This window comes from Scylla paramamosain, chromosome 3 (assembly GCF_035594125.1).
Source record: "Scylla paramamosain isolate STU-SP2022 chromosome 3, ASM3559412v1, whole genome shotgun sequence".
NCBI lineage: Eukaryota > Metazoa > Arthropoda > Malacostraca > Decapoda > Portunidae > Scylla > Scylla paramamosain.
The window spans coordinates 131,172-157,500 of record NC_087153.1 but is presented as its reverse complement, the minus strand read 5'-3'; the positions used below and the strand labels follow the sequence as shown (position 1 = coordinate 157,500).

Genomic DNA, 26,329 nt, shown 5'->3' with positions numbered 1-26,329 from the left:
TTTGTAGTCTTAATATTGTCAAGTCTGGATGGAGAAAGTTTAAGTTTAGGATAAAATCTCGGCTTTTCTTCCTCCTTTACGATTTCAGTGAACGACAAAGGGAAGAAAGGTAAATGATTAAATAATTCTTTAGTGTCAGCGTCGGTAGTTATAATATTGCTTACTTTATCTTGAAAAATGTTTAAGTTTGGCGCAGAATTGGTTTCTCTTCTTCCTTTGGGACTTCCGTGAATGACCAAGGGAAGGAATAGAAGTGATCGCGTAATTCATATTTATTAAGAGTTTGCAGTTCTCATTTTGCTTAGTTTGTTTAGACAATGTTTAAAGTTAACCTTAAAATCTTGGCTTCTCTTCCTGCTTTGTGGTTTCAGTAAGTGACAAAGGGAAGGACGAGTTAGTGTTAGTGTTAGTAAGGGAAGGACGAGTTAGTGTTAGTGTTAATGTTAATGTCCGTGGTTCTCACTCGGCCTAGTTTGTTGAGGTAATGCTTAACTCAAAAATATGGCTCTTCTTCCCTCGCGGTTTCAGTGAGTGACCAAAATAAGGAAGGGAAGTAATTATATCATTTTAATATTGCTTAGTTTGTTTAGAGAATGTCTAAGTTTAACTAAAAAAAAAATTTGCTTACTCTTCCTCCTTTGTGGCTTCAGTGAATGACCAAGGTGAGGAAGGCAAGTGAACACAAAGACGGAACAAACTCAAGGACGACATAAATTAAGCAATTCGCGTCATTCCGTCATCTCCAGTCTGAGGGAGTGCGGTTGGGGAAAGCGGGGGGGGGATGGAGGGGGAACGGAAAGGTGTGATTGGAAACGATAGATTAACCTTCTTTTTTTCTTTCCGTTCACTCGACAAAGCATTCTTCAGCGTATTCTAATTTCATCAGCATTGCGTGCTTGGAGATCAAAAGATAAGGCAAGTAATAAAGTGAAGTATATAATTAAATAACCAGTAATGTAATAATAACTCAACACAAAACAGTAACACAAACAACCATAACAATAATACGCAGTTCAACGTTATGCTAGAATAGAAGCTCTCTCTCTCTCTCTCTCTCTCTCTCTCTCTCTCTCTCTCTCTCTCTCTCTCTCTCTCTCTCTCTCTCTCTCTCTCTCTCTCTCTTGCACACTCACAAACATGTACTCTTAATCATCATTACTACCCCCCATACCCAACCAGCCCTTCACCAGACCCCTTCCCCATCACCCCCACTGTGACGAAAGACCACCACAATGATGACTCCAGAACATGTTGTGGGTTGCCCGTGTTGCAGTGACCACCAGTTACAGGCGAAGGAGAAGCTAGACAAGAGGAGGAAGGGGTGGAATGAAGTGGAAGAAACAAAGATGAAGAGTAGGAAGGGAAGGGGAAGGGGATGGGGAAGTGGAATGGAACTGGTGGGGAGATGGGGGGACTACTGGTAGTTTTGGAAGGTAGTGGCTACTGATGGGGATGAAGGGGAGGAAGGGCCGTGGTATGGAAATTGTTTAGTGGTGGGGGAGGCGGGTGGATATAAGGGAGGAAAAGAGAGGGTCGTAACTGAAGGTGAAAAGTACAGAGAGAGAAAGAGAGAGAGAGAGAGAGAGAGAGAGAGAGAGAGAGAGAGAGAGAGAGAGAGAGAGAGAGAGAGAGAGAGAGAGAGAGAGAGAGAGAGAGAGAGAGAGAGAGAGAGAGAGAGTTAGTGGTAGTGGTAGGCATCCTCCGCTAACCACAACAAAAGCACTGTTGTTTACCGTGATACAAATAAACACACACACACACACACACACACACACACACACACACTCAATACGTACCATTCTTGCCTTTGAAGTTTAGATTCCTCGCTCTTTGAACTGAAAAAAGAGAAAAATATACCATTAACTTTCATACAAATAAATTGGTGGATGTAGACACGTTAAAAACAAAACAAGAGGAGCCATGCAAGCGTTACTATAAAGGCCGAAAAAATAGACAAAGACATTAAAGATGTTAATAAAAAAAAATGATGACATTAATAACAAAAATATTTGTAATACCTATATACTTGATTAGGTTTTTGACATGAAATACTATAGAAGCAATGATGAGGAAAAGTAATGATGTTGATAATTAGGTACTTAATTATTGTTACTGCTACGGTGAAAGAGAACAATGCATTCGTCCTTACAATGATATTCAAATAAGTATTAATACCGCACAAACTGCAGAATAAACAACGCCCAAAAGTAACAACACTTAATAATAGAATAGTGATAATAATAATGATCATAATAAATAATAATAATAATAATAATAATAATAATAATAATAATAATAATAATAATAATAATATCATTGTCAAGGAGGTATGGACTTTCTAACCAAGCAAAATCACGTCCAATTTTCAACAAATTTAACCTAACCTGATCTCCTCTATACTGTAACCCCCGCGTCACACAAGTGACAGCATCTCACTGCCGAGCCGATGGTGCAGGTCGTGGTGGCAGAGCGGGCATGTGGAGCATCTTCCTCTGGCATCTTTCCGCTGCCAAAACAAGCAGCGAAGCAAAACGTTGTCTTGCAGCGATTGGCCATAGTTTGTATTTTGGCACAATATATTTCAAAGAAAGGGTATACATGTACAACAGACTGGTCAGGTGACTGAGTTTGTAAGATCCGAAGGTGTAATGCAGCTTCGGACACTAGTACCATAAGACACTGAGGCTATTAATTTAGTCTGTGGTATTTCACAAGCACATTTTTTTTTCTTAAACATATCACGTAGAAACGCGGTGGCATCTCTTGATCATCCAAGCTTTGCCATTTGTTTTCATTCCACTGAAATCTGCAGTTCATTCAGCAGTCTGCATGGCGTTGGCAGCTCTGACATGTAAGGATGGCAGTGCTGGCAACAGAACTGAGCGACTCCCGCCTTGCTATCAAGACGTGTTGCTATCACGCATCAAATGGCAACGAAACACCGAAAGATGCCTGGAAATGTGTCTGCTTGACACAACATTAACCTTTCCAACAAGAATTTGATCCTAACCTGATCTACCTTACCTCAAAGAACTTGAATCTAACTTGACCTACCTTAACCCTAATTGACTTAGGTACAGAAGCCCACATCTAAACAGTCAACAGCAGCGGCAACAACAACAATAACAATATTTTCTACCACCACTACAACAACTAATAATAATAATAATAATAATAATAATAATAATAATAACAATAATAATAATAATAATAATAATAATAATAATAATAATAATAATAATAATAATAATACGACCACGACAACCACCACCATCACCACTACCACTACAACAACTACAAAAACTGAATTAACAAATAAATAGAATAAAAGATCACATTTCCTTATAATTTTAGATAACACTGCAATTCGCCTTTCCAATTTTAAAACCAGCCTTGTCCCTCCCTCCCTTACGTCCCTCCTGGTAGGGGGTGTGATGAGAACCTGTTATGTCAGTCCCGTAAGGCGGAGCGAAAGAGGAGAGTAGGGAGGACAGAAGGAAAAGGCTGAAGGGATAAGGATTACAAGTGAGTGGGTGGAAGGACGACTGAAAGGAGGAAAGAAGATTGGGAGAATTGAGAAGCCTAGGAGAGTGAACTGGGAAGAATGATAAGGTGAAGCAGAGAGGAAATGGAAGGTGGCTTGGGAGGTGTAGAGAAATTGACGGGAAATGGGTGTGGAGGAGAAAGGGGTGAGAAAGGGGTGAGTGAGGGATAAAACAATAAATAAAGCAAGAATAAAGGAGTGAGTGAGGGATAAAACAATAAATAAAGCAAGAATAAAGCAAACAGGAAAGGGAAAGAAAGAGGGAGGAAGGGCATGTAAAGATTAGGAAAAAAAAAATGGTGTAGGAGAGAAGTGAATTATGACACACACACACACACACACACACACACACACACACACACACACACACACACACACACACACACACACACACACAGAGAGAGAGAGAGAGAGAGAGAGAGAGAGAGAGAGAGAGAGAGAGAGAGAGAGAGAGAGAGAGAGTTTTATAGTTCACCGCAAAATGGAAGAAATCTGCTGTCGCTGTCACACACACACACACACACAGGTCCTGCCACCTTGCACACCCACTTTCGCCTGCTAACCTTGACCGGTCGTGAAGGAGGCGGAGAAGGAGGAGGAGGAGGAGGAGGAGGAGGAGGAGGAGGAGGAGGAGGAGGAGGAGGAGGAGGAGGAGGAGGAGGAGGAGGAGGAGGAGGAGGAGGAGTAGCAAACTCTACCCACCCCCACCTTAACAGTATCTACACCCACCCACCCACGGACCATAATTATAATATGGACTACCTACATCTTTCTCGTTTTCCTCTGGTCTTTAAATCATCTATACTTTCTTACTTTTCCTTCTTTTTATTTTCCTTATCGTCCCTCTAACCATCTTTCTTCTTTTCTTCCTCGTTTCATTTCCTTTCGTTCCCTTATTCCTCCTCCTCTCTTTTTTTTTCTTCTTCTAAAATCATCATATATTTTACTTCCCATCTCCAAATATATGCAACGTGTACATGCCAACCAAACCCGTCTTTTTTTTTTTTTTTTATTACGTATGTGTGCATCAATCCATTCAATCCTTCCCCCTCCTTGCTTCCTCCTTTTCTTCTCTCCATTCCTTCCTCCACGACAGTTCAGATTCAGAAGGCTACTGTAGCAAACTAGAGAGAAAGTAGGAGGAGGAGGAGGAGGAGGAGGAGGAGGAGGAGGAGGAGGAGGAGGAGGAGGAGGAGGAGGAGGAGGAGGAGGAGGAGGAGGAGGAGGAGGAGGAGGAGAAGTAAAAGGTTGGGGGTGGAGTGGGGAATTTAGAGAGAGAGAGAGAGAGAGAGAGAGAGAGAGAGAGAGAGAGAGAGAGAGAGAGAGAGAGAGAGAGAGAGAGAGAGAGAGAGCGTCCGCACAATATACTAAACACTCGTACAACATAAGAGTTGGGTCAAGATAGTCAAGATGAGTAGGTAGTGAGCAGGATCAGTTTCACTTACTATTCAGCCCACTACTGCGTTACTTGACCCAGTTTTTGCGGTGCTCGAAAGTCTACAGAACGAGTCTAGTACATATGGAACTTCCAACTCATAAACAAGATCGGTGAATGACCCCGCACAACAACAGCAAACAGAGGAGCCCATCGAGAATCAAGATGAGGGACACGACCGTACCAACAACAGCCAGGAGTGGTAGGCGAAGCGGCTAAGCTAAGTGGACTATTTTCAAAGGGTGTTTTTTCCCCGTTACTGGTATAGAATTGAACACAGTATATAATAATGAAAAGGAAAGGAGAGAGAAGGTATAAAAAGAGTGAAGACAGAAAGAAGAGAAGGAAAAGACATAATTATAACAGTAATAATGGAAAGAAAAAGAAGGGGGAAAATGGTATAAAAGGAAAACGCAATAATGGAACGGAAAGGAAGAGGAAGGAATAAGCAGTGTGACGATGGAAGGCACGCCGAGTCACCTCAAGGCCCGAGGAGAAAGTGGCAAGGGAGAGAAAAGATAAAGCTACAAATAAGAGGAAAGTATGAAGATGGTAAATAAAGGAAGGAAAGCGAAGAAGAATGTACAAACAGTGTAATAATGGAAAGGAAATGGATGAGAAAAATATAAAAAAAAGGAGTGTAATTATGAAAAAATGAGAAAGATGTACGGAGGAGTATAATCGTGACAGGAACACCAAGGCAAGCTACTCTACTGTACACACAGTAATTATACGGTGTAAGGAAAAGACCTGAAAGACAGCGTGACGGACACAACGTTTGCCGGCAAGACACCGCGAGCCAGGGCAGTGAAATGACAACGAAACACACCGGAACCAGATGGCCACGCGCCAACGATGCCTCCCCCTCCCCCAAAGTCCTTCCTTTACCGTTATGCTGATCCTGTTCCTCCCTCCTCCTCCTCCTCCTCCTCCATGCCCGCTCCAAATCATAGTGCTCCCCCTGCCACCCGCTATCCAGCCACACAGCCAGCCAACACCCAAGGCTGAAACTGTACTCTCTGTCTTATCTGGGACAGGCCGGTAAAGCAGCTGCCAACGTGTTGCACTGCGTTCACCAGGTAATAATGACACATGTAGTAGTAGTAATAGTAGTAGTTTGTTGTTGTTGTTGTTGTTGTTGTTGGCGGCAGCGGTGGTGGTCTTGTATGTAAGAGCATCAAACAAGGTTTCCCTTACCCTCTGTGGTGTCGTCTTAGTAATAATTTCAAAGCAGCAGGTGCATTACACGACATAGGAAGTGTGGACTAATTGACGATATGTTTAGTATATCAAAAATTTGTTCAGCCTTACCTCTTGAGTTTACTCAATATTTATCTACTAAAACGATACATATTTGTTTAAGTATACGCAGATGAAAATTAAGAATACTAAAATAGTACAAGAAAAGAGAGAAAGATACGTCACTCAACCATTCGACCCTTCGATTACATTTTAAAAAACCTTGAAGCTGGTCTACAGTTACGTCTACGTATAATTGGCTAAGCACCCGCCGCTCGCCCTGGCTCCTTTCAGAAACCCGCCCTCTTGCCTCTTGCTGGAACTGAGCACCACCAAGGGAGGCTACTACTTCTGCTACCACTGCTATCTCCTCACGTAGAACCGTCACGAATAGACCTTCAGCTACAGATCTTACCGCCATCAAGAATATGACACACACAACCATACACAGACATAGAACGACAAGACTACATTAAACCAGGCACGTCCACTCTCTATACGGAGGTGAAAATGCACTGGAATCTCTCTCTCTCTCTCTCTCTCTCTCTCTCTCTCTCCTCTCTCTCTCTCTCTCTCTCTCTCTCTCTCTGATGATGATGATGATGTGCCAATACATATTTTCCAAAGACACGGCATGCAAACAGTCATCTAGTTTTCCCTCAGCTAGTGTGGTTCACCAATTACCACCACCACAACCACCACTTCCTGTGCTTCATTCAACAGCAGCCGTGCTCAGGGAAGAGTGTTATGCGTACATGTTCCTTGGCCGAGTTTTTCGTGGTAATGCGTCACCAGCACAGACCGGCAACCGCTGCTTGAAGCTGAGCCTCGAGCGCCCACGAGTAAGGAAAACACTCTAGGAAGACGTGTGTGTGTGTGTGTGTGTGTGTGATTTACCTACGGTCGTCTGCTGGTCACCCAGCCAGCCGTTACCCTACGGAAAGAGCTCAGAGCTCTTTGGGTAGGACTGAAAGACCACTTACACACCACACACCGGGACAGCGAGGTCACAACTCTTCGGGTTACATCCCGTATCTACTTGCTGCTAGGTGAACAGGGGGTACACATTAACTCTCATGGTGCCCATTTGCCTCGCCGGGATTCGAACCCGGGCCTTCTTGTTTGTGATCTGAGCGTGCTAACCCCTACACTATGCGGTGTGTGTGTGTGTGTGTGTGTGTGTGTGTTATAATTTCAAGCAGAGCTTCAGTAATTTACAATAACAAGTTCACCCATCAAAACATGTGAACTAACTACATATTTTCACCCTTTTAAATAGAGCTTAGCTGCTCTACATTAGCGTCATGTATAGCGTACGTGTATAACATTTTTAATCGAATAAATATTATCACACACAACATAAACAACACTTTGTATCACCATATAGACATTTCTGCAATTTAAAGTACCGTGAAGCAATATGTAATAAAAAAGAGATTTACGTATTTGGCCTTCAATTCACATTCGTGACGGCGAACCAAGGTTGTAGAGATGTTACACGCGGTGGAGCAAACAATTCGACCTCCGCGGCAGGATGGCACGGCGAACAATGCAAGCGATGGGGCCCTTGTTGTACGAGTACTATAAAGGTGGATGGCTGGAGGGAGGAGTGGAAGGGCGGCTGGGTGGATAAGCCTCTGCATCCACATCCACGTGACTGTTAGTTTGTCAATTGTGCCCTTCCTTTTTATTACGACTGTTGTTCTTTTTGTTGTTACCATTATCATTACTATTAGAAGCAGGAGGAGGAGGATTAATGTAATGCACACAATCCTTTCTTCAAACACAAAGAGCTAAACACCAAACAGACAACGGTAACATAGATAAAGAATAGTGTGTTTACAGTGCAGATATTTAAAATGATACATGAGCTGAGAGGCAATACAACAGTAGACGCAACTGAGGGATCGCCTTCTCAAACCTATGGGCGTCTATCTCAACAAGTTTGAGGAGGTTTAGGGTGAAGTTAGTGAATTTTCAAGATGGTTTCCGTGGTATCAATGGCATTTAACATGGGTTATGTTTTACTAAAAGGAATATATATATATATATATATATATATATATATATATATATATATATATATATATATATATATATATATATATATATATATATATATATATATATATATATATATTACATCTGCAGAGTTCCATGAACGAGTAATTACTGAAATATATCATTATTTCTCATATGAATGTAGAGACGTGTTTCATTTCATATCAGTAACCATAACTATTACCGTCTGATAAGCTCCGGTATTGCCGCTACCTGCACGAGTCAGCCGTGCTCCGTCTTTCAGTCTTCATACGACAAAAGCCTCTGTCCAGATGTACAAGATCATAACATTTCGGAACTTAATCTGACATGCATAGTCTCTCTCTCTCTCTCTCTCCTCCTCTCTCTCTCTCTCTCTCTCTCTCTCTCTCTCTCTCTCTCTCTCTCTCTCTTCCCGGGGTGCGCTTCCCCTAATAAAGAACCAATAACACTATACGTCTGCCCCTCCAACACCGACAAAATTGTATAAACGCAAGGTAAATTTACTGTTTCTTTCCCGTTCTTATTACCGACATGCGACGAGAGGTGAAGTTGAGGCATGAAATACTCCAAATACAAGCATCTAGAACTTGAGGATAATTACAGCAAAGTGTATTTTACTGTATTATGTGAAACTGTAATAAAACTAAATGCAAGAACATCACCAAGAAGTACCTATTAGGATAGAGGAGGAGGAGGAGCTGTTGTTTGTGGGTGGTGGTGGTGATGGTAAATGACAAGCCGAGCTGTTATTATTATAAGGATCATATTCTAACATGTTTCGACGTTTTGTCTCGAGAACTTTCAACATACTTTAAACAATAAAATAGTGCAAGTTACTGAGTCCCTCAAAGGTGTTTTCATGATTCAAGTGATACTTTGAGCAAGGATTCCAGGTTAATCATCTCCGAGGCCTTTGACACTACTTCCTCTGCAGGCCCACGGCATTTACGAATAACGAGACTGCCGTGTTCTTCAGCTGCCCAACAAAAGACACCTTCGACGCGGTTGATATTGCACACGTGGTGGTTCTATGATGAGAGGATATATCAGGAAGGTTTAAGGAGGCTTCTAAACCTCCCTATTTTCATTACTTCCTATTCCCAAGATCCTCTCTCTCTCTCTCTCTCTCTCTCTCTCTCTCTCTCTCTCTCTCTCTCTCTCCTCTCTCTCTCTCTCTCTCTCTCTCTCTCTCTCTATGAGTAGCGCACGTCCGAGAGAGAGAGAGAGAGAGAGAGAGAGGAGAGGAGAGAGAGAGAGAGGAGAGGAGAGAGAGAGAGGGAGAGAGAGAGAGAGAGAGAGAAACTCGTGCCACTTATTATTACTATTATCTTCGTATTTACAAATTCAAACAGGCAACAGTTAATTGGGGCAATCGAAGTTCCGATGATGTTTTTCCTCTAGTTCATGTTATTCTAATGGACCTTGGTCTTTGACCTGCTGTTCATGAAGATAATAAATAGTAACAAAATTTCCGGCATATCCACTTGCCTATATTATTTTGTGTCATACACCTAATATAGCAACATTCTCTCTCTCTCTCTCTCTCTCTCTCCTCTCTCTCTCTCTCTCTCTCTCTCAGTAAAGTGTCTGTACACTAACCATTTGCATTATATAATAAAAGTAACAGCATCAGCAGCACCAATAGTAGAGTAGCAGTAGGTATAGTAGTAGTAGTAGTAGTAGTAGTAGTAGTAGTAGTAGTAGTAGTAGTAGTAGTAGTAGTTGTTTGTTGTTATTGTTATTGTTGCTTTAGGCAGTAGACTACTCGTCCTGCTATCCTTTTCCTCCTACCAAGTCAAGCTGTAAATATATATATATATATAAAAAAAAAAACACGGGATGGCAAACTGAAGAAATTTAACAACAAACATAAGTAAGAAAGGCAGACCCACCACCTGGCTGGCTCAGGTAAATCCCACCACCACCATCACTACCTCACCTGTACTAATTCCCTACCCACTGCCCTACAAACACCTGGTTGGCACTAAAGTTCTATTTACCTGTGACCCTGGACGTGCGTAGGCTGCCACATCTTGCCTTGCACAGAAAAAAAATATGACACCACTACAAATCACTTGGAAATTATCTGTCGAATTCAGTCCACCGCCTGGCACCACTCCACCCTCCGGCGGCTATTGCCAGACTGAAAACGGCAAACCTGAGAGCTCACCCCTTCTCCTACACATCGCTAAATGCCAAACACCGCCATTCACATTACTTCCAAACTTTCTCTCATGTAATATTTTCTCAATTCCACACTACACTTATTTAGTTCATTAGCACCATTTTTTTTCTCATACTCTCATACGTGGATTTATTATAAGTAGTTTACAGTAACTTTACAACTAAGCAATGAATGGGTACGATAAAGATATATATATACCTCGTTAACAAATGCCTCCCTTTTCGAACAAATCGGCTTTCGAACAAAATTTTTAACTCATTATTCCTTCGGTTGCGGTACCATAATTCGGTTCTCAAACAAAATTACTTGATTTAAAATATCAAAACACATAGCAAAAAGCTCCCGTTTATTACTATAATATATATATATATATATATATATATATATATATATATATATATATATTATATATATATAATATATATATATATATATATATATATATATATATATGCTTATCTAAAGTTCTTGAATCTATCCTCAACAGGAAGATTCTTAAACATCTATCACTTCACAACCTTCTATCTGATCGTCAGTATGGGTTCCGTCAAGGCCGCTCTACTGGTGATCTTCTGGCTTTCCTTACTGAGTCTTGGTCATCCTCTTTTAGAGATTTTGGTGAAACTTTTGCTGTTGCCTTGGACATATCAAAAGCCTTTGATAGAGTCCTGGCACAAAGCTTTGATTTCCAAACTACCCTCTTACGGTTTCTATCCTTCTCTCTGTAACTTCATCTCAAGTTTCCTTTCTGACCGTTCTATTGCTGCTGTGGTAGACGGTCACTGTTCTTCTCCTAAATCTATTAACAGTGGTGTTCCTCAGGGTTCTGTCCTTTCACCCCACTCTCTTCTTATTATTCATTAATGATCTTCTAAACCAAACTTCTTGTCCTATCCACTCCTACGCTGATGATACCACCCTGCACTTTTCCACGTCTTTTCATAGACGTCCAACCCTTCAGGAGGTAAACATATCACGCAGGGAAGCCACAGAACGCCTGACTTCTGATCTTTCTAAAATTTCTGATTGGGGCAGAGCAAACTTGGTATTGTTCAATGCCTCAAAAACTCAATTCCTCCATCTATCAACTCGACACAACCTTCCAGACAACTATCCCCTCTTCTTCAATGACACTCAGCTGTCCCCCTCTTCTACACTGAACATCCTCGGTCTGTCCTTTACTTATAATCTGAACTGGAAACTTCACATCTCATCTCTAGCTAAAACAGCTTCTATGAAGTTAGGGGTTCTGAGACGTCTCCACCAGTTTTTCTCACCCCCCCAGCTGCTAACTCTGTACAAGGGCCTTATCCGTCCATGTATGGAGTATGCTTCACATGTCTGGGGGGGGGTTCCACTCATACTGCTCTTCTAGACAGGGTAGAATCAAAAGCTTTTCGTCTCATCAACTCCTCTCCTCTAACTGACTGTCTTCAGCCTCTCTCTCACCGCCGCAATGTTGCATATCTAGCTGTCTTCTACCGCTATTTTCATGCTAACTGCTCTTTTGATCTTGCTAACTGCATGCCTCCCCTTATTCCGCGGCGTCGCTGCACAAGACTTTCTTCTTTCTCTCACCCCTATTCTGTCCACCTCTCTAACGCAAGAGTTAACCCAGTATTCTCAATCATTCATCCCTTTCTCTGGTAAACTCTGGAACTCCCTGCCTACTTCTGTATTTCCACCTTCCTATGACTTGAATTCCTTCAAGAGGGAGGTTTCAAGACACTTATCCACCAATTTTTGACCACTGCTTTGACCCCTTTATGGGACTGGCATTTTAGTGGGCATTTTTTTTTTTATTAGATTTTTGTTGCCCTTGGCCAGTATCCTTCCTACATAAAAAAAAAAAAAAAATATATATATATATAGAGAGAGAGAGAGAGAGAGAGAGAGAAGAGAGAGAGAGAGAGAGAGAGAGAGAGAGAGATGTGTGTGTGTGTGTGTGTGTGTGTGTGTGTGTGTGTGTGTGTGTGTATATATATATATATATATATATATATATATATATATATATATATATATATATATATATATATATATATATATATATATATATATATATATATATATATCAAGAATGATGAACTTTTTGCTACCACTGTTTTAGATGAGATAATGACTACTTGTATCAAAGATGTTTGCCACCATTTAATGTAGTTGTGTGCGCCACCACTGTTTCTGAGTTGATTAGTCAACTCTGTTGTTCTGGAGCTGATGATTGATGATGCTTGTTATTTCCCCAGTCGATGAAGATGCTTGGAGTGTTTGGTAGCGGAGTGAGACAATGCTTCTGGTAGCTTGGAGGTTGTGGGGAATTAGCTTGTTATATAATGTGCGAATAAAAGACACGATGGCGAGAGTTCTTGAGTTAATGATGTGTAACTGATTTGTACACACTGGATTCGAGACGGTTGTAATGAGAGATTGTACTCTCTCTCTCTCTCTCTCCCTCTCTCTCTCCTCTCTCTCTCTCTCTCTCTCTCTCTGAAATTATATGATTTATAACTGAGCAGCGTCTCTCATGGCTGACAGTGATGGAGCGGAACTGAGTGGGAGAACAAGACTGACTGCTCGTGATTGGGTGACTGATTGTGTCTCTGACTGGGACTGAACTGGAACTGATCTCTTGATACTACATGCAGGCTGTACTTATCTGAGGTAAGAACTGGAGGTGGGTGTGAAATTCCCTTGAGAGGTGGACGAAGGACTGGCTGGCCATGATACACGTGGTACTACTGTACCACGGCGGCTCCGATATATATATATATATATATATATATATATATATATATATATATATATATATATATATATATATATATATATATATATATATATATATATATATATATATATATATATATATATATATATGTTGTAGTAGGACGGCTTGTGGTAGGACTTGACACACGTAAAGGGAGAAGATTTTGGTGCTGTTATCACTCACTACTCTTGTTTACCTGCTGCATTCCTATCTTAAAATATTCCACAATGAAGCATTTTGTCAATAAAACTCCATAACGATGTTGATAATGCGTAAAATACATAATATGGTGGTAGGACTTGACACTTGCACAGGGAGAAGAGTTATCACTCACTGCTCTTGTTTACTTGCCACATTCCAATTCTAACATATCCACATACAGTGAAGCAATAGTGATTTGTTAATAAAACCTCAAATAGTTGATAATACGTAAAAATGTATAAAATACTTGGGTGATGTTTTGATCCTGAAGCCTCGATATGGTGCGCATGCGTAGTGGCGTCAACCGGGAGAAATTTGAATTTCATCTCGGGAAGATTTGAGCACAAACACTGTTGTGTTTGAAGCTACAGCGGGAGGTGGGACTTGATGCAGTACGATATCTGCCGGGAGCAATATCCCACGCTTGTGCAGATCCTTTTTTTGTTTCCAGATTTTACAAAAAAAAACATTCCGTGTTTGACGCTACACCGGTGACAGTGGTGAACAAGATCCAGTCAGACATGCCCCGCATATTGAAAACTGAGTGAGGCAATATTTCTTTGGAGAAAGATAAGTGGACAATACAAGTGGGGAGGTGAGTTTCTTTCATAGTTTGAGTTGTTCAAGAGACTCTCTCTCTCTCTCTCTCTCTCTCTCTCTCTCTCTCTCTCTCTCTCTCTCTCTCTCTCTCTCTGGTTCAGTCCCTTTGTAAGATAAAGAAAAAAGAAAAAATAAGAATAATTGGGCGAAAAATGTTAGATATTTTTATTTTTGTCACCCTTAGAGAGAGAGAGAGAGAGAGAGAGAGAGAGAGAGAGAGAGAGAGAGAGAGAGATGCTTCCATCCGTCTGAGTGTATGTGTGTGTGTGTGTGTGTGTGTTCCGGTGGAGATTCGTTGTTCACAAACGTATGTCATTTATAGTTATACAGACCTTGTGAACACCACTATTATCAAAGGCCAGAGACGATTTGCTGGGTTCTCAAAAGTACTTCTGTTCATGATATACAAATCGTTAATCTGTCAGTAGAATCATATAAAAATACCCATTAAAACCACTAGAGCTTCAATTAAAGATTTTTAAAGTAGTAGAGGTGCAGCCTAATTATCATTAGCATCATCTGAAAGCGATACTGAAGCGATATATATATATATATATATATATATATATATATATATATATATATATATATATATATATATATATATATATATATATATATATATATATATATATATATATATATATATATATATATATATATATATATATATATATATATATATATATATATATATATATATATATATATATATATATATATATATATATATATATATATATATATATATATATATATATATATATATATATATATATATATATATATATATATATATATATATATATATACGAGTATATATATATATACATATCTTGCTTCCTAGGTTTTCTTTTTTCTTTTCTTCTTTATTTTTAATGTAATTCTATATTTATAATCATTTCGTCATTTCGAAAAAAAAACATGAAATGGACGTTTTTTTTTATTTATTTATTTATTTAATTTTTTTTTTATGCTTCTGCCTTACGTGTAATAAATTCACGTAATGTCGTCTGCTGGTCAGCTGGGAATATGTATTATCTTGTCTTTCCATCCACATACTCGCCTGTGTTAACCATACCTACCTTCGTTTACTATTTTTATGCTACCGTTCTTACCTATTATTACCTGGGCGACGCATGACGTGTCCTGCGTCTGTCTTCTCTCTCTCTCTCTCTCTCTCTCTCTCTCTCTCTCTCTCTCTCTCTCTCTCTCTCTCTCTCTCTCTCTCAAAATGCCTTCGGTTTGTTTCTTGGTCCGCTATGTTCTCTTCCGATCTTTCTGTTACTCGTGTATGACACAGGTATCTCCATCCTCACATGGATATTTAGCTCCTTTCAGATCAATTCCCATATCTACTCACTTCAAATTAACCCATCTCAGATCAGTTTCTTCCAAATGAGAGAGAGAGAGAGAGAGAGAGAGAGAGAGAGAGAGAGAGAGAGGACTCCTGGCACATATAAATGAAATCTCTCTTGCATCATTATATCATTCTAGCAGACAATTGCACCATTTCGTTAGCATAAAATGTCACAAAACATTGTTAACTAAAACGAGAATCATGAGAAAAGTATATAAATAGGTATGAGAAGAAGGCATGAAGTCTGTCATGCATTGTTCTGGACACAGAGCTCCAGTACAACAAAATATGTTTCAGCACAGTAGTGTTTTTTTTTTTTTCTTCTGGTAAATCAACCATGATTCATTACTGAGCCTTTACCAAAGAAAGTGCAGACATTACTTATGACAATTTGAAGAAATACTACGAGACGACACGATACGTATAGTATCACGTCAGCAGGGAAATAGCACTATACGTATCTATAAAATTACGTAATAAAAGCAGCTACGTTTTCACTGCGTATAAAGGTCAGCTTCCGTCTACAGTCTCCTCACTCTGGGCGAGACGCTATCAGTTCAGGGTTATTAATTTTGTTTCTGTGGTGTTGCCAGAAAAAAAAAAGAAAATGGTTACCCTTCGTTTAGCAGAACCATCTAAGCGCAAACATCTTGGAAGACTTCCACCACGGGTAAAGTGTTTTCAGTGTGATATAATACCACGCACCATGTGTGTGTATGTGTGTGTGTGTGTGTGTGCAGTACTACTAGTCCGTACTTGACTCCGTTAGTGCGAGATAATAGTGACGTCGGTAAGGATCGCAGTAATCATTATGAACGCTACATTAATTGTTATAGCAACCAGAACTAACATTGCAATTATTACATCGTACAGCAGAGCGCATTACCATGTGTCAGGAGGATGTGGAACACAACATACGTAGTGATGTAGAATAAAGTAGTGCTGTGCTCAGGTCGGAATGGATAAATTTTAGCTTCCTGTGATTGTCCGTTGTCGCTTTGTCTGCCACACATCGAAGTTAGACTTACGCTATTGTTTACTGAATTAACAGATGAAGGGCGGGGAAACAATGCAGGAGCTCTTGGCTGACATGAACACCATTATGTCTAAGAAACGGCCAACTAGAACCCAGCTTCCCCAATCCATGTCATCGGCAATGGAGACGATGATCGAGGCTGCCCGCCAGAACGCCACAGCTGCCAAGGGGTAACTTGCTGTTGATAATCCTCTTATCTCCTGCTTGCCCCCCCTTCTCTCTCTCTCTCTCTCTCTCTCTCTCTCTCTCTCTCTCTCTCTCTCTCTCTCTCTCTCTCTCTCTCTCTCTCTCTCTCTCTTTTCTTGAAAATAAAAGGATAGCTTACTGTTAAGAAAAAAAAATGCTGAAAATAAGGTCCTGGAGAATGAAACTCCACAATGAAAAGGCTAGTTAGATTTGACAATTAGTAAATGCTTTAGATATTTGTCTATTAGAAGATTGGCAGCAATAAGGGTCCACTTCAGGATATTATGTAAAACTATACAAGTTGCATGCCTTACATTTGCAAACTAAGCTTAAGAAACAAAAACTGATTTTGTTGATAAATGGTTATTTGTCTTATTAATTTAAACCACAATATAATTTTATAACATAAGTATTTTTGTTTCCAAATTGGAGGGATGTGATTTTCCAAATGGTTGCTTTTCATTACACCTGGGAAAGATTTTGATGTTATAGGAATAACACATTCTAAGTGAAACTTCAGTTTTTGAAATGATTCAAGACACTTCTTTCCTTTTAAACTTTTGTTTTCACAAACTTGATCATCAACCTATTTTCATTTCATCTGGATTAATAGATAATAGAAATCAACAATGAACTAAGAGAATACTCAATAAATTATGTCTTGCATACATGCAGTGACAAGAGGCAGGTGCTTAACTAATATATTTCATTAGGTATAACTTAATAAGTAGAAACAATATCAAATTACCTAATGGAAAATTTTATTAAATTACCTATCTACTACTCTGATGCCTTCTTCCCTCTGGGAGTGCCCCCCAAGTGGCTGGCCACAACAGAAGACTCCACCTTTCCCTTCTTGTTCATTCAAGTATTTGACTTTATTTAACATCTCTTTTCATGCATGTATTTCTTTACATCTTTATTAAATCAAGGTAAAAATATGGATCAAGATGCCTTCCTTTTATGTTTTGTGCATTTAGAATTGCTGCACTGTACTTTGCATATTGCAGAATTTGTAACATTTTTGAGTTGATATTAATTGAATCATGCTGGGATGACAGAAATATTAAGCAAAAATTAAGTTGTGTCTGCTTTCTTCCATTTTCTGTATTTATTAATCAATGGTATGCTGAAAAATTATTATTGCTACATTTTCAGATTGAGTGATTTTGCAAAACTGAAGGTTGATGAGAAATTATTGAAGGTATCCAGTTCAAATGTTCCTAAAGACATCCTTCCTGAGGGCTATGAAGGTGTCATTCATGATATAAAGGTCAGCGGGCATCATGCTGATGACAAGATCTACAGTAACAACTCAGACATTCGACAGAAGGTGAGTTGGAGATTAGGCTTGGGAATATTAATGCACTTTGTCACCATTGTTATCCTCTGATTTCATTGGAGGACTAAAAAGCCCCATAATCTTCTTTACTTGTCCCTGTCTATTCTAGGCCATCCCCGCATTAGGTACTTACTATATTGTATTTCATTGTTTTCTTTGTCTGCCTTGCCTTCATTTCTGATAACTTTAAAAAGTAACCTGTAGTTTTTAGTTTGGCTTATATTTTTTAATAATAATTCTCTCTCTCTCTCTCTCTCTCTCTCTCTCTCTCTCTCTCTCTCTCTCTCTCTCTCTCTCTCTCTCTCTCTCTCTCTCTCTCTCTCTCTCTCTCTCTCTCTCTCTCTCTCTCTCTCTCTCTCTCTCTCTCTCTCTCTTGTGATGGAGTTGTTGGGGTTCACTACCGTTTGATCACAATTTAGGGGACCGGCCCCATTTGTTGGGTTACGGGTTGAGGTAGACTCCAGGGTAAAGTGGTATGTTCCTTGAGGTCATGACAGTTTGCAGGCATTTATTGTATATAATCAAACAAAGTGAAAGTGCAGTATATAGACAAGTATATTGTCATGTCCACATACCTATTTCTAAAGTAAGGCTGTATTATTTCTTTAGAAAAGGTTTCTTTCTTTTAACTTCTTATTACTTAAGTATTCATGTTTCATTTGACTTTTCTTTGTCAGTTATATTGATGAAAGATATGAAATTTAAAAAACCCACCTTGTATGTTTGGACAGATCCCACGAGGCACAACCTTGTTGGACCTGAAGAAAGGTAGTGGAGAAGAGACCATTCAAGATGTTTTGATTTATGCAAATCGAAAGTTCACAGGAGACATTGGTGATGAAGATGACATTCAGCAACCAGAAAGCAATGAATGGAAAAAGTATTTTCTCAAGGATCAAGAGAAGGCCAAACAGGTTGTCTGCATGAAAAAGATCAATGGGGAAGCAGCACACTTCAGTGCAAGGTAGGCTTTTATTTCCTCCCTCTCTGTCTCTTTTTCTTTTTCCTCCATTACTTGGTTTATGAATGCCAGAGCTGGAATATTTGCCCCATACTCAGATTCATATCCCATGCTGGGTGGAGTCAGTTTGTGCCCTTTCCCACTGCAGCTCCTCACCAGAACATCCTGAGCTAGCTTAGTATGGTACCTGGGTTAACCCTCTTTAAAAAATAGAAGTCCTGCAGTGAATTCATATTTGCTGATGATGATAACTACAGAAGATGGATGTTTATGGAGCAAGGAAAACTGGCTGTACATGATAGGGATGAATAGAGTGCTGTTGTGGATAAATGAATGGACAGTCTCAAGCACCTTGATAGGTGGTTGTCTTGTAATTGGTCAGTTGATCTAAACAGGTCAGGTTGGGAAAGACAGTGGATCTCATGATGCAGTAGTTGTAAAGCAGCTTTGCTGTTGGACCCTGAATATGGTGCACAACTGACTTTCATGCATTATGAGTGATGAAAATCAGTCCTCCTCTTGAGGCCTAAATGCTGAGGTGTCAGTGAATGCTTATGAATGTGGTTGTGAATGTAAATGTATATCTGTAGACAGGTAATTTTGGCTACTTGCTTTTAAGAGAAAGTTGTGCTGGAATGTAGGTTGATAGCACTGCAGCCACACCTGCAAAGAAAGATTGAAAAGTGAAACTGCCAAGGAAAAAAAATAACTTTGGACTGCAGCACACTTTCATTTCATAAAAAGACCCTAATGGATATCACTATGGATACAATTTTTGTCCATACCAGGATAGATCACATTTTCATTAGATATGTAGCTATTAAGATAAGGCTGCCTTGTAAACAAAATTTCTGCCTATGGATAATGTAGAATTAAGCATTGTTTCTTCTTTTCTAGAGAGATAGATGGAAAGTTTTACATCATAACTGGGAGCAAGAATGTTCACATGATTATCAAAGAGAAGGAGGACATTGATAAATATACTGGGGACCGGTTCACTGTTGCCAAGGTAAGATTTTTTTTTTTTTTTTTTTTTTTTTTTTTTTTTTTTGTGGTAAAAATCCATATATCTGCTTATCCCTTTCAGTTTTCACAAATTAAGATGTTTTGAGTCTTTCAAAGAACCTTTTTGTTATTTATATATTTCAGGTTTTAAGTGCAAAGTTGTTGGCTTTGATAGTAAATAAATCTTCTTCCTGACAGGTTGTGGCTAGATGTGTATGGGATACTCTTCATGCGCTAGAAGAGAAACATTTTATGTTTTTGCTGAAATTCCTTGACCTCACCAAATGCACAGCCATTTGTGAGCTTCTTCAGCCTGAGAACCAGCATATAATGAACCTCAGCAATCTGGAAAGACCACTTCTCTATGTGATAGGCTTCACACCCCCAGCTGGTGATGAAAGCTGGAGAAGTCTTATTGCTCTTCCTCCCCACCACACCCTAGATCTTCTCTCGGGCCTTGGCCTCACCGTCCCAGGCTACACAGTCATCCCAGTAGAGGATGTGCAGAGATATAGAGAAGAGGTTTGTCTCAATTACTTACTTCTGGTCTAATTATAAGGATTTTAGAATTTGTATCAGCTACCTAACTTTATGGAAATACTGGGCTAGTATATAGATAAATAACTTGTTCATGTTTTACTTGAGTTCTTTCATTATAGCTGTTGATTTCTTCCTGCAGTTGTCACTTTATACAAAGTCATTCTAAATAGCATGATGAAAAAAGCTTTCTATGCAGGTAACAAAGACTGTAGATGGGAATAAAGAGAATATTTAAAGTAGCATTCAGCTTTCTGTGTTTTTCTGAAGGCAGCAAAGATTGCAGGAAAGGGTTTGATGTACATAAGGTAGTTTATTCACTCTAACACATTTTTACCCAAACAGATCCGGAATGGGAAACATGGTTACCATGAAGAAGGAGAAGTACTCTATTTCCTTAGTGAGGATGAAGAGACGATTGGGCTAGTTAAAGCCAAGACTGTGTGGTATATAATGCTGCGAGCACTGAGGGAGAAAGTGGTGTATAGCTTCCACACTTCTCGTCGGCGACAGCAGCAGAACATAGATGAATGCATCAGCTCTTGCCACAAGAGATTTGATGAGATACAGAATTGGCTATTGTTCTCCAGCACTTTTTTGAAGAAGTGGAAGGTAGGAAAGGGTGCTTTCATTATTTTGATCTTGAAAGACCAAAACTGTCTACTGCACAGTAATTTTATTTCAGTCACGGATAAGATTTTATACTGTTATATGTATCTTTAAAATGATGTTATCCTTGGAAGTTCCTCGCAATTAAGTAACAACAAAAAGTCTTATGAAGTTAGATAAATTAATTGCTCATTTGAAAAAAAAGTCAGACAAATTTTTTTTTTTTTTTATTGTATTTCACAATGACCATGAAGCAATATTCTAAAGCTGTTACTTTGTTATATGATTGTTAGGAGTCCTCTACTGTCTTATGAAGAACTAATCTTACCTTTTCATATTCTGACATGGAAAGATCTGTGATGGTACTTATGTTTTGTCATGCTGTTGTGTCAATATTAAGAAATGAAGGTACTACTGAAATACCTTCACAAGCCTGACACAGTTGATATTCATCCTGAACTTGGAATGTGCAAGCAGTTGATCATAGCTTTATTTTTATTTTCAGACACTTGCAAAATTCTTCATTTTGTGGATGGCAGAAGAAGTTCAAAAGGGGGAAGTGGCAGCAGAGAATATTCGTCCACAGTATCCAATAATGTGGGAAAAGTTTCTTAAGGTGGAAAGCCAGACAGACCAAGTGGACCTGCAGTACCAAGATATGCATAAGGCAGATAATTGAAACTTAACCACTTTGCTCTCTCTCTCTCTGTGTGTGTGTGTGTGTGTGTGTGTGTGTGTGTGTATATATATATATATATATATATATATATATATATATATATATATATATATATATATATATATATATATATATATATATATATATATATATATGTATATATATATATATATGTGTGTGTGTGTGTGTGTGTGTGTGTGTGTGTGTGTGTATATATATATATATATATATATATATATATATATATATATATATATATATATATATATATATATATATATATATATATATATATATATATATATATATATATATATATATATATATATATATATATATATATATATATATATATATATATATATATATATATATATATATATATATATATATATATATATATATATATATATATATATATATATATGAGGGAAAGGAATGAACCAGGGAGGAGAGGGGGAACTGTACCCCCTGAACTGTCTCCCCCTTCCTGGGTAGAGAGAGTGAGAGAATGTAGGGAGAAGGGTAATAGGGCAAGGAATGAACAAGGGAAGGGGAGAACTGTATCCCCACTTATAGTCTTCCCTCCTGGATGGAGGGGGTATAGGATAAAGAGAAGGATAGGAGGATATGGAAGATAAGGGAAAGACCATATAGGGGAAACTGATGTAAGGCTCTGCCAATGAGACTTCCTCATTCTGGATAGATGGTGGAGCATGGAGTAACAGGTGGGAACAGGGAGGGTGAGAGGAGCAGTGGAACCTCAGACATAATATGGAGTCTTTCAAGACATGATACGTGATCCCTCAACAAGAACCAAAATAGAATCCAACCATGATGCCTATTTAGGCATCATTGTTTTCCATTGGTGCTTCATGACACCTATGTAGGCCTCATCGTATTGAAGGGGTTAAACATCCAGCTAAAATGTACATATTATTTAATTGTCTCGTCGACCTCTGGGATGGTGGGGGGAGGTGCCACACATCTGGCATGACCCATTTGCATGTAGACCCAGTTAGGGTGTGTCGTACTCCATAGGAAGTACCTGGCATCTACTGTGGTCTAAGGGATAAACCAAAGTATGTTCTCAGGCTTTGTTGTGGAAGTATGTGGCCACTGTGCTATACCTAAACTTCTGGTTTAGAGTAGGGTTGTTCACAAAACTTTCCCTTTCCATCAGTGTGTGTGTGTGTGTGTGTGTGTGTGTGTGTGTGTGTGTGATTTAAGCCATGATGTGTATTGTATTAATTTGATCAATATCATCATTCTAATAATTTTCTTCCTCATCATAGTCATCATCATCATTATTTTTAAACATTTCTACATACATATAATATGTTAAATGGCATGCAAATGCTGACAGTGACTGAGGATTTTGTTTTTTTTATTACACTAACTGTATGTGTGTTTGCCTTCACCAAAGAGAACACTGTGGAATGTATAATAAAAAAGTACTGCCAATTTCAGTGCTAGTTTTATTGATGCAAAAAGAGGACGGTCAAAATTTATCAAAAATCATGTAGGCCTGGTGATTATCTTAATCTGAATTATGAATGTAGCAGCTTTGTGCTATCTTGAGTGTCCCGCCAAGGAGTTCAACTTTTGTTGACAGTCTCTTACTCTAAATTCATCCTGTCTTCAAATGAATTTTCACTGTTTCCATTACGCTTTAAATGAGAACATTAGTGGCAGTAATGAAGATCTCAAAATGGGAATCATCCCATGGCCTCTGAAGATGAGGCTTGTCTACGTGTTACTAAAACCAAGAATTATCACAGAGGGAACTGAGCTGATATTTGAAACAAGAAAAAAGTGCATTTTGTAACAGGTGCCTCACCTTGCTGCTATTTCCTGGAAAGTCCAACTGAGTGCTGCCTTCTTTAAAAAAAAGAAATAATAATTGATAATACCGTTGCAGAAAGGCAATATATATATATATATATATATATATATATATATATATATATATATATATATATATATATATATATATATATATATATATATATATATGTGTGTGTGTGTGTGTGTGTGTGTGTGTGTGTGTTTACCTAGTTGTACTTACCTAGTTATGGTTTACGGGAGGGAAGTAATGTGTGTGTGTGTGTGTGTGTGTGTGTGTGTGTGTGTGTGTGTTAATCTACGCTGGCCACTGGAATTATTAAACCAGCATAATTCAAATCCTGTTTTGGTATTAAGTAAACAAGTATCACATCTGATGTCCATGTGTTTATGTTCTATTTCTGTTCCGTTTTCCTTATAAATGTATTTATTCTTATATATATATATATATATATATATATATATATATATATATATATATATATATATATATATATATATATATATATATATATATATATATATATATATATATATATATATATATATATATATATATATATATATATATATATATATATATATATATATATGTATATATATATATTGGCCGAGTTTACCCTGTAAAGGAACGTTTTTTTTTTTTTTTTTTTTTTTTTAGTGTCCCCCGTGTTTCGTTTTCTCTATGAACGTATCTTTATTCTTAGTTATAAGTTAGAATTAGGCTTATTTACTCATTTTATATTATGTAGTATTATTCTCTTCATATTTCCTTCATAATTCCTTTTTCCCTCCCTTGTATGTTTTCCTGTTACTGTATGTAGAGAAATTTAAAGTTACCTTTTGATTTGCACTCGCTCCCTTTTGTGGTTAAATTTGCTTTTGCTATTTTCACATTGGCATTTCACAACTGTGTTAGGACAGGACAGCTATATAGGTACGTGAGTCATCATAGTGACACTTACCCACTGTCGTATGCTTACAGGCAGTTACGTAGTGAGTGTTACTCCAGTGTTGGGATTATCTGGATCTTTGTTAATGCCGTACCCTCACTGCGCGGGGATCGTTATTTCTCTTGTATTCAACTTAGGGCTACTAGTTAGTGCTGAGCTCCTCTGCTCCTCCTTAAATTAACATATCAGATTTTCAGTATTGTTCATGTCCCTCAAGAAATTAGGGTAATCCGGATCTTGTGTCAAAGCTGTAACTCTCCATTTCCTCTTTCAAGTCTCATAGTGACTACTCGTGAGTCTTTTGCTTGAGTATAACTTGGGAAATTTTTCAGGATTGTCTGAGGTATCACCGCCAAACTCTTTTGCTTAAGCTAATCACTCACCTCATTATCTCTCTCTTTCCATCACTATATTTTCTGCTAGTCTTAATATAGATGAATTTTGTGAAAATCTTTCCTATGCTAAGTTGAAGGGTCAGAATCTTAAGAAGGATGACTGGAAGGCCATAGCCAAACACTTTAGAGAGATCCAATGATCATGGGGCTATTGATGTTGTCTAGCAATATTTTCGAAAATTCTGAATGAACCATCTATGTCTGAATCATCAAAAGTCGGTACCAATGAAGAAACACTAGTTGGATTAAAGGCAGTCATTTTCTTTTGTCTGAATTGTGAATTATTTCGTGCCTCTATTTATCTTATTTGCAACTCCTTTAATTTGACTTCTTGCTCTAATCGCAACAGACTGTCTGTTCTAATTGCATCTGTTGCATTTTTAATTGGTAATCAAATTTCAGCTTTTCCAGTTTCAAGGGATCCACAGTACTTTCTATGGGAGGGGATTGATCACCGAGAGGTTTGTTCACATAAGAAAGTTCACCCTGAGCTAAGCTCATTGGGTCAGCCAAGGCTACATCAACAATACCTTGGTTCACTAGCTCTTTTATCACCACTTTTTTTTTTATTACCTCTATAGTCATATGATATGAGATTTGGATCATCATCCAAAGGTTGTCGTGTCATTGACGCTCCTTTATCTGTGACATCCATTGCTCAGTTTGTGGATTTTACTGAGTGGGCAGCGCGGTAGCTTCACCCATAAGGTCTGATTCCTCCAAGCGAGCAGCGCAGCAGCTTCACCCATGTTGTTTATTTGATTCCTCCTAGCAGGCAGCGCGGCAGCTTCACCCACGTTGTTTGTTTCTTCCAAGCGGGCAGCACGGCAGCTTCACCCATATAATCCGTTTGATTCCTGCAAGCGGGCAGCGCAGCAGCTTCACTTGTGTTTGATTCCTCCAAGCGGGCAGCGCGGCAGCTTTACCCGTCTTGCTTGTTAATTCCTCCTAGCGGGCAGCGCGGCAGCTTCACCCATGTTGTAGCACGAGAACAAGCTGTGTTGAACCAAGGTTTAGAAGGTTTAGGACGAGAAAAAGAGTAAGGAATGTACGCCTCCATGCCAGACACTATCACCTCTGTTATGCGCTCAGCACACAAAGACGGGTCTCTGACACGGAGGAGGCAGTAGACACCTGCCGAAACGATAATTACTCCCAGTGAGGTCTAAAGCACTGTTCAGGGGGTGCTGTGAACTTATCATTAAACCCAGCTGTGACCTCACTGAACGTTTCCCTTTGTGTCTCACAACACAAGGGGGTAGTCACAGCCTGCCCTCTAAAGACAACTCTCTTCCTCTACACAAAACTACAAGCACCTAATAACACACACACCCTTCACTCCAAAAATTTTAAAATCATGGCGACTCCTACACCAGCCTCGGAGTCCCCATCTGGGGAGGGGACCAT

General features: G+C 38.8%; 2 protein-coding genes across 5 annotated transcripts in view; one reads left to right on the top strand and one right to left on the bottom strand.

The window, feature by feature from the left end:
- The window catches only part of LOC135088955 (rab11 family-interacting protein 1-like), a 64,693-nt gene extending 54,673 nt beyond the window's left edge, over nucleotides 1–10,020 (bottom strand). The window contains exons 1-2 of one of the 2 annotated variants that reach the window (XM_063984048.1): nucleotides 9,861–10,020; nucleotides 1,797–1,835 (exon numbers count right to left, since the gene is read on the bottom strand). In XM_063984048.1, coding sequence (XP_063840118.1) covers nucleotides 1,797–1,835; nucleotides 9,861–9,891 — 70 coding nt within the window. In that variant the 5' untranslated portion in view covers nucleotides 9,892–10,020. The remainder of the gene's footprint in view (nucleotides 1–1,796; nucleotides 1,836–9,860) is intronic. The other variant, XM_063984049.1, reaches the window with a different exon arrangement.
- Nucleotides 10,021–13,809: 3,789 nt separating this feature from the next.
- Nucleotides 13,810–21,808, top strand: LOC135088940 (uncharacterized). Of its 3 annotated transcripts, none has more exons than XM_063984031.1 (8): nucleotides 13,810–14,009; nucleotides 16,426–16,580; nucleotides 17,755–17,929; nucleotides 18,670–18,902; nucleotides 19,797–19,908; nucleotides 20,103–20,426; nucleotides 20,787–21,053; nucleotides 21,556–21,808. In XM_063984031.1, the coding sequence occupies exons 2-8, from the start codon at nucleotides 16,426–16,428 to the stop codon at nucleotides 21,727–21,729; spliced, it is 1,440 nt and encodes a 479-aa protein (XP_063840101.1). In that variant the 5' UTR covers nucleotides 13,810–14,009; the 3' UTR covers nucleotides 21,730–21,808. The 3 variants fall into 3 exon arrangements, with proteins under 3 accessions (XP_063840101.1, XP_063840086.1, XP_063840096.1); XM_063984016.1 differs by lacking the exon at nucleotides 13,810–14,009 and adding an exon at nucleotides 15,884–16,044; XM_063984026.1 differs by lacking the exon at nucleotides 13,810–14,009 and adding an exon at nucleotides 16,028–16,164.
- The last annotated feature ends 4,521 nt before the right edge of the window (nucleotides 21,809–26,329 follow it).

Bases quoted from the DNA above. Each gene is read 5' to 3' on its own strand.
- LOC135088940 (XM_063984016.1), top strand. From the start codon at position 15,982: ATGGTTACCCTTCGTTTAGCAGAACCATCTAAGCGCAAACATCTTGGA. The intron at 18,903-19,796 runs GTAGGCTTTTAT...CTTCTTTTCTAG, and splicing joins GCAGCACACTTCAGTGCAAG to AGAGATAGATGGAAAGTTTT. The intron at 19,909-20,102 runs GTAAGATTTTTT...TCTTCCTGACAG, and splicing joins ACCGGTTCACTGTTGCCAAG to GTTGTGGCTAGATGTGTATG.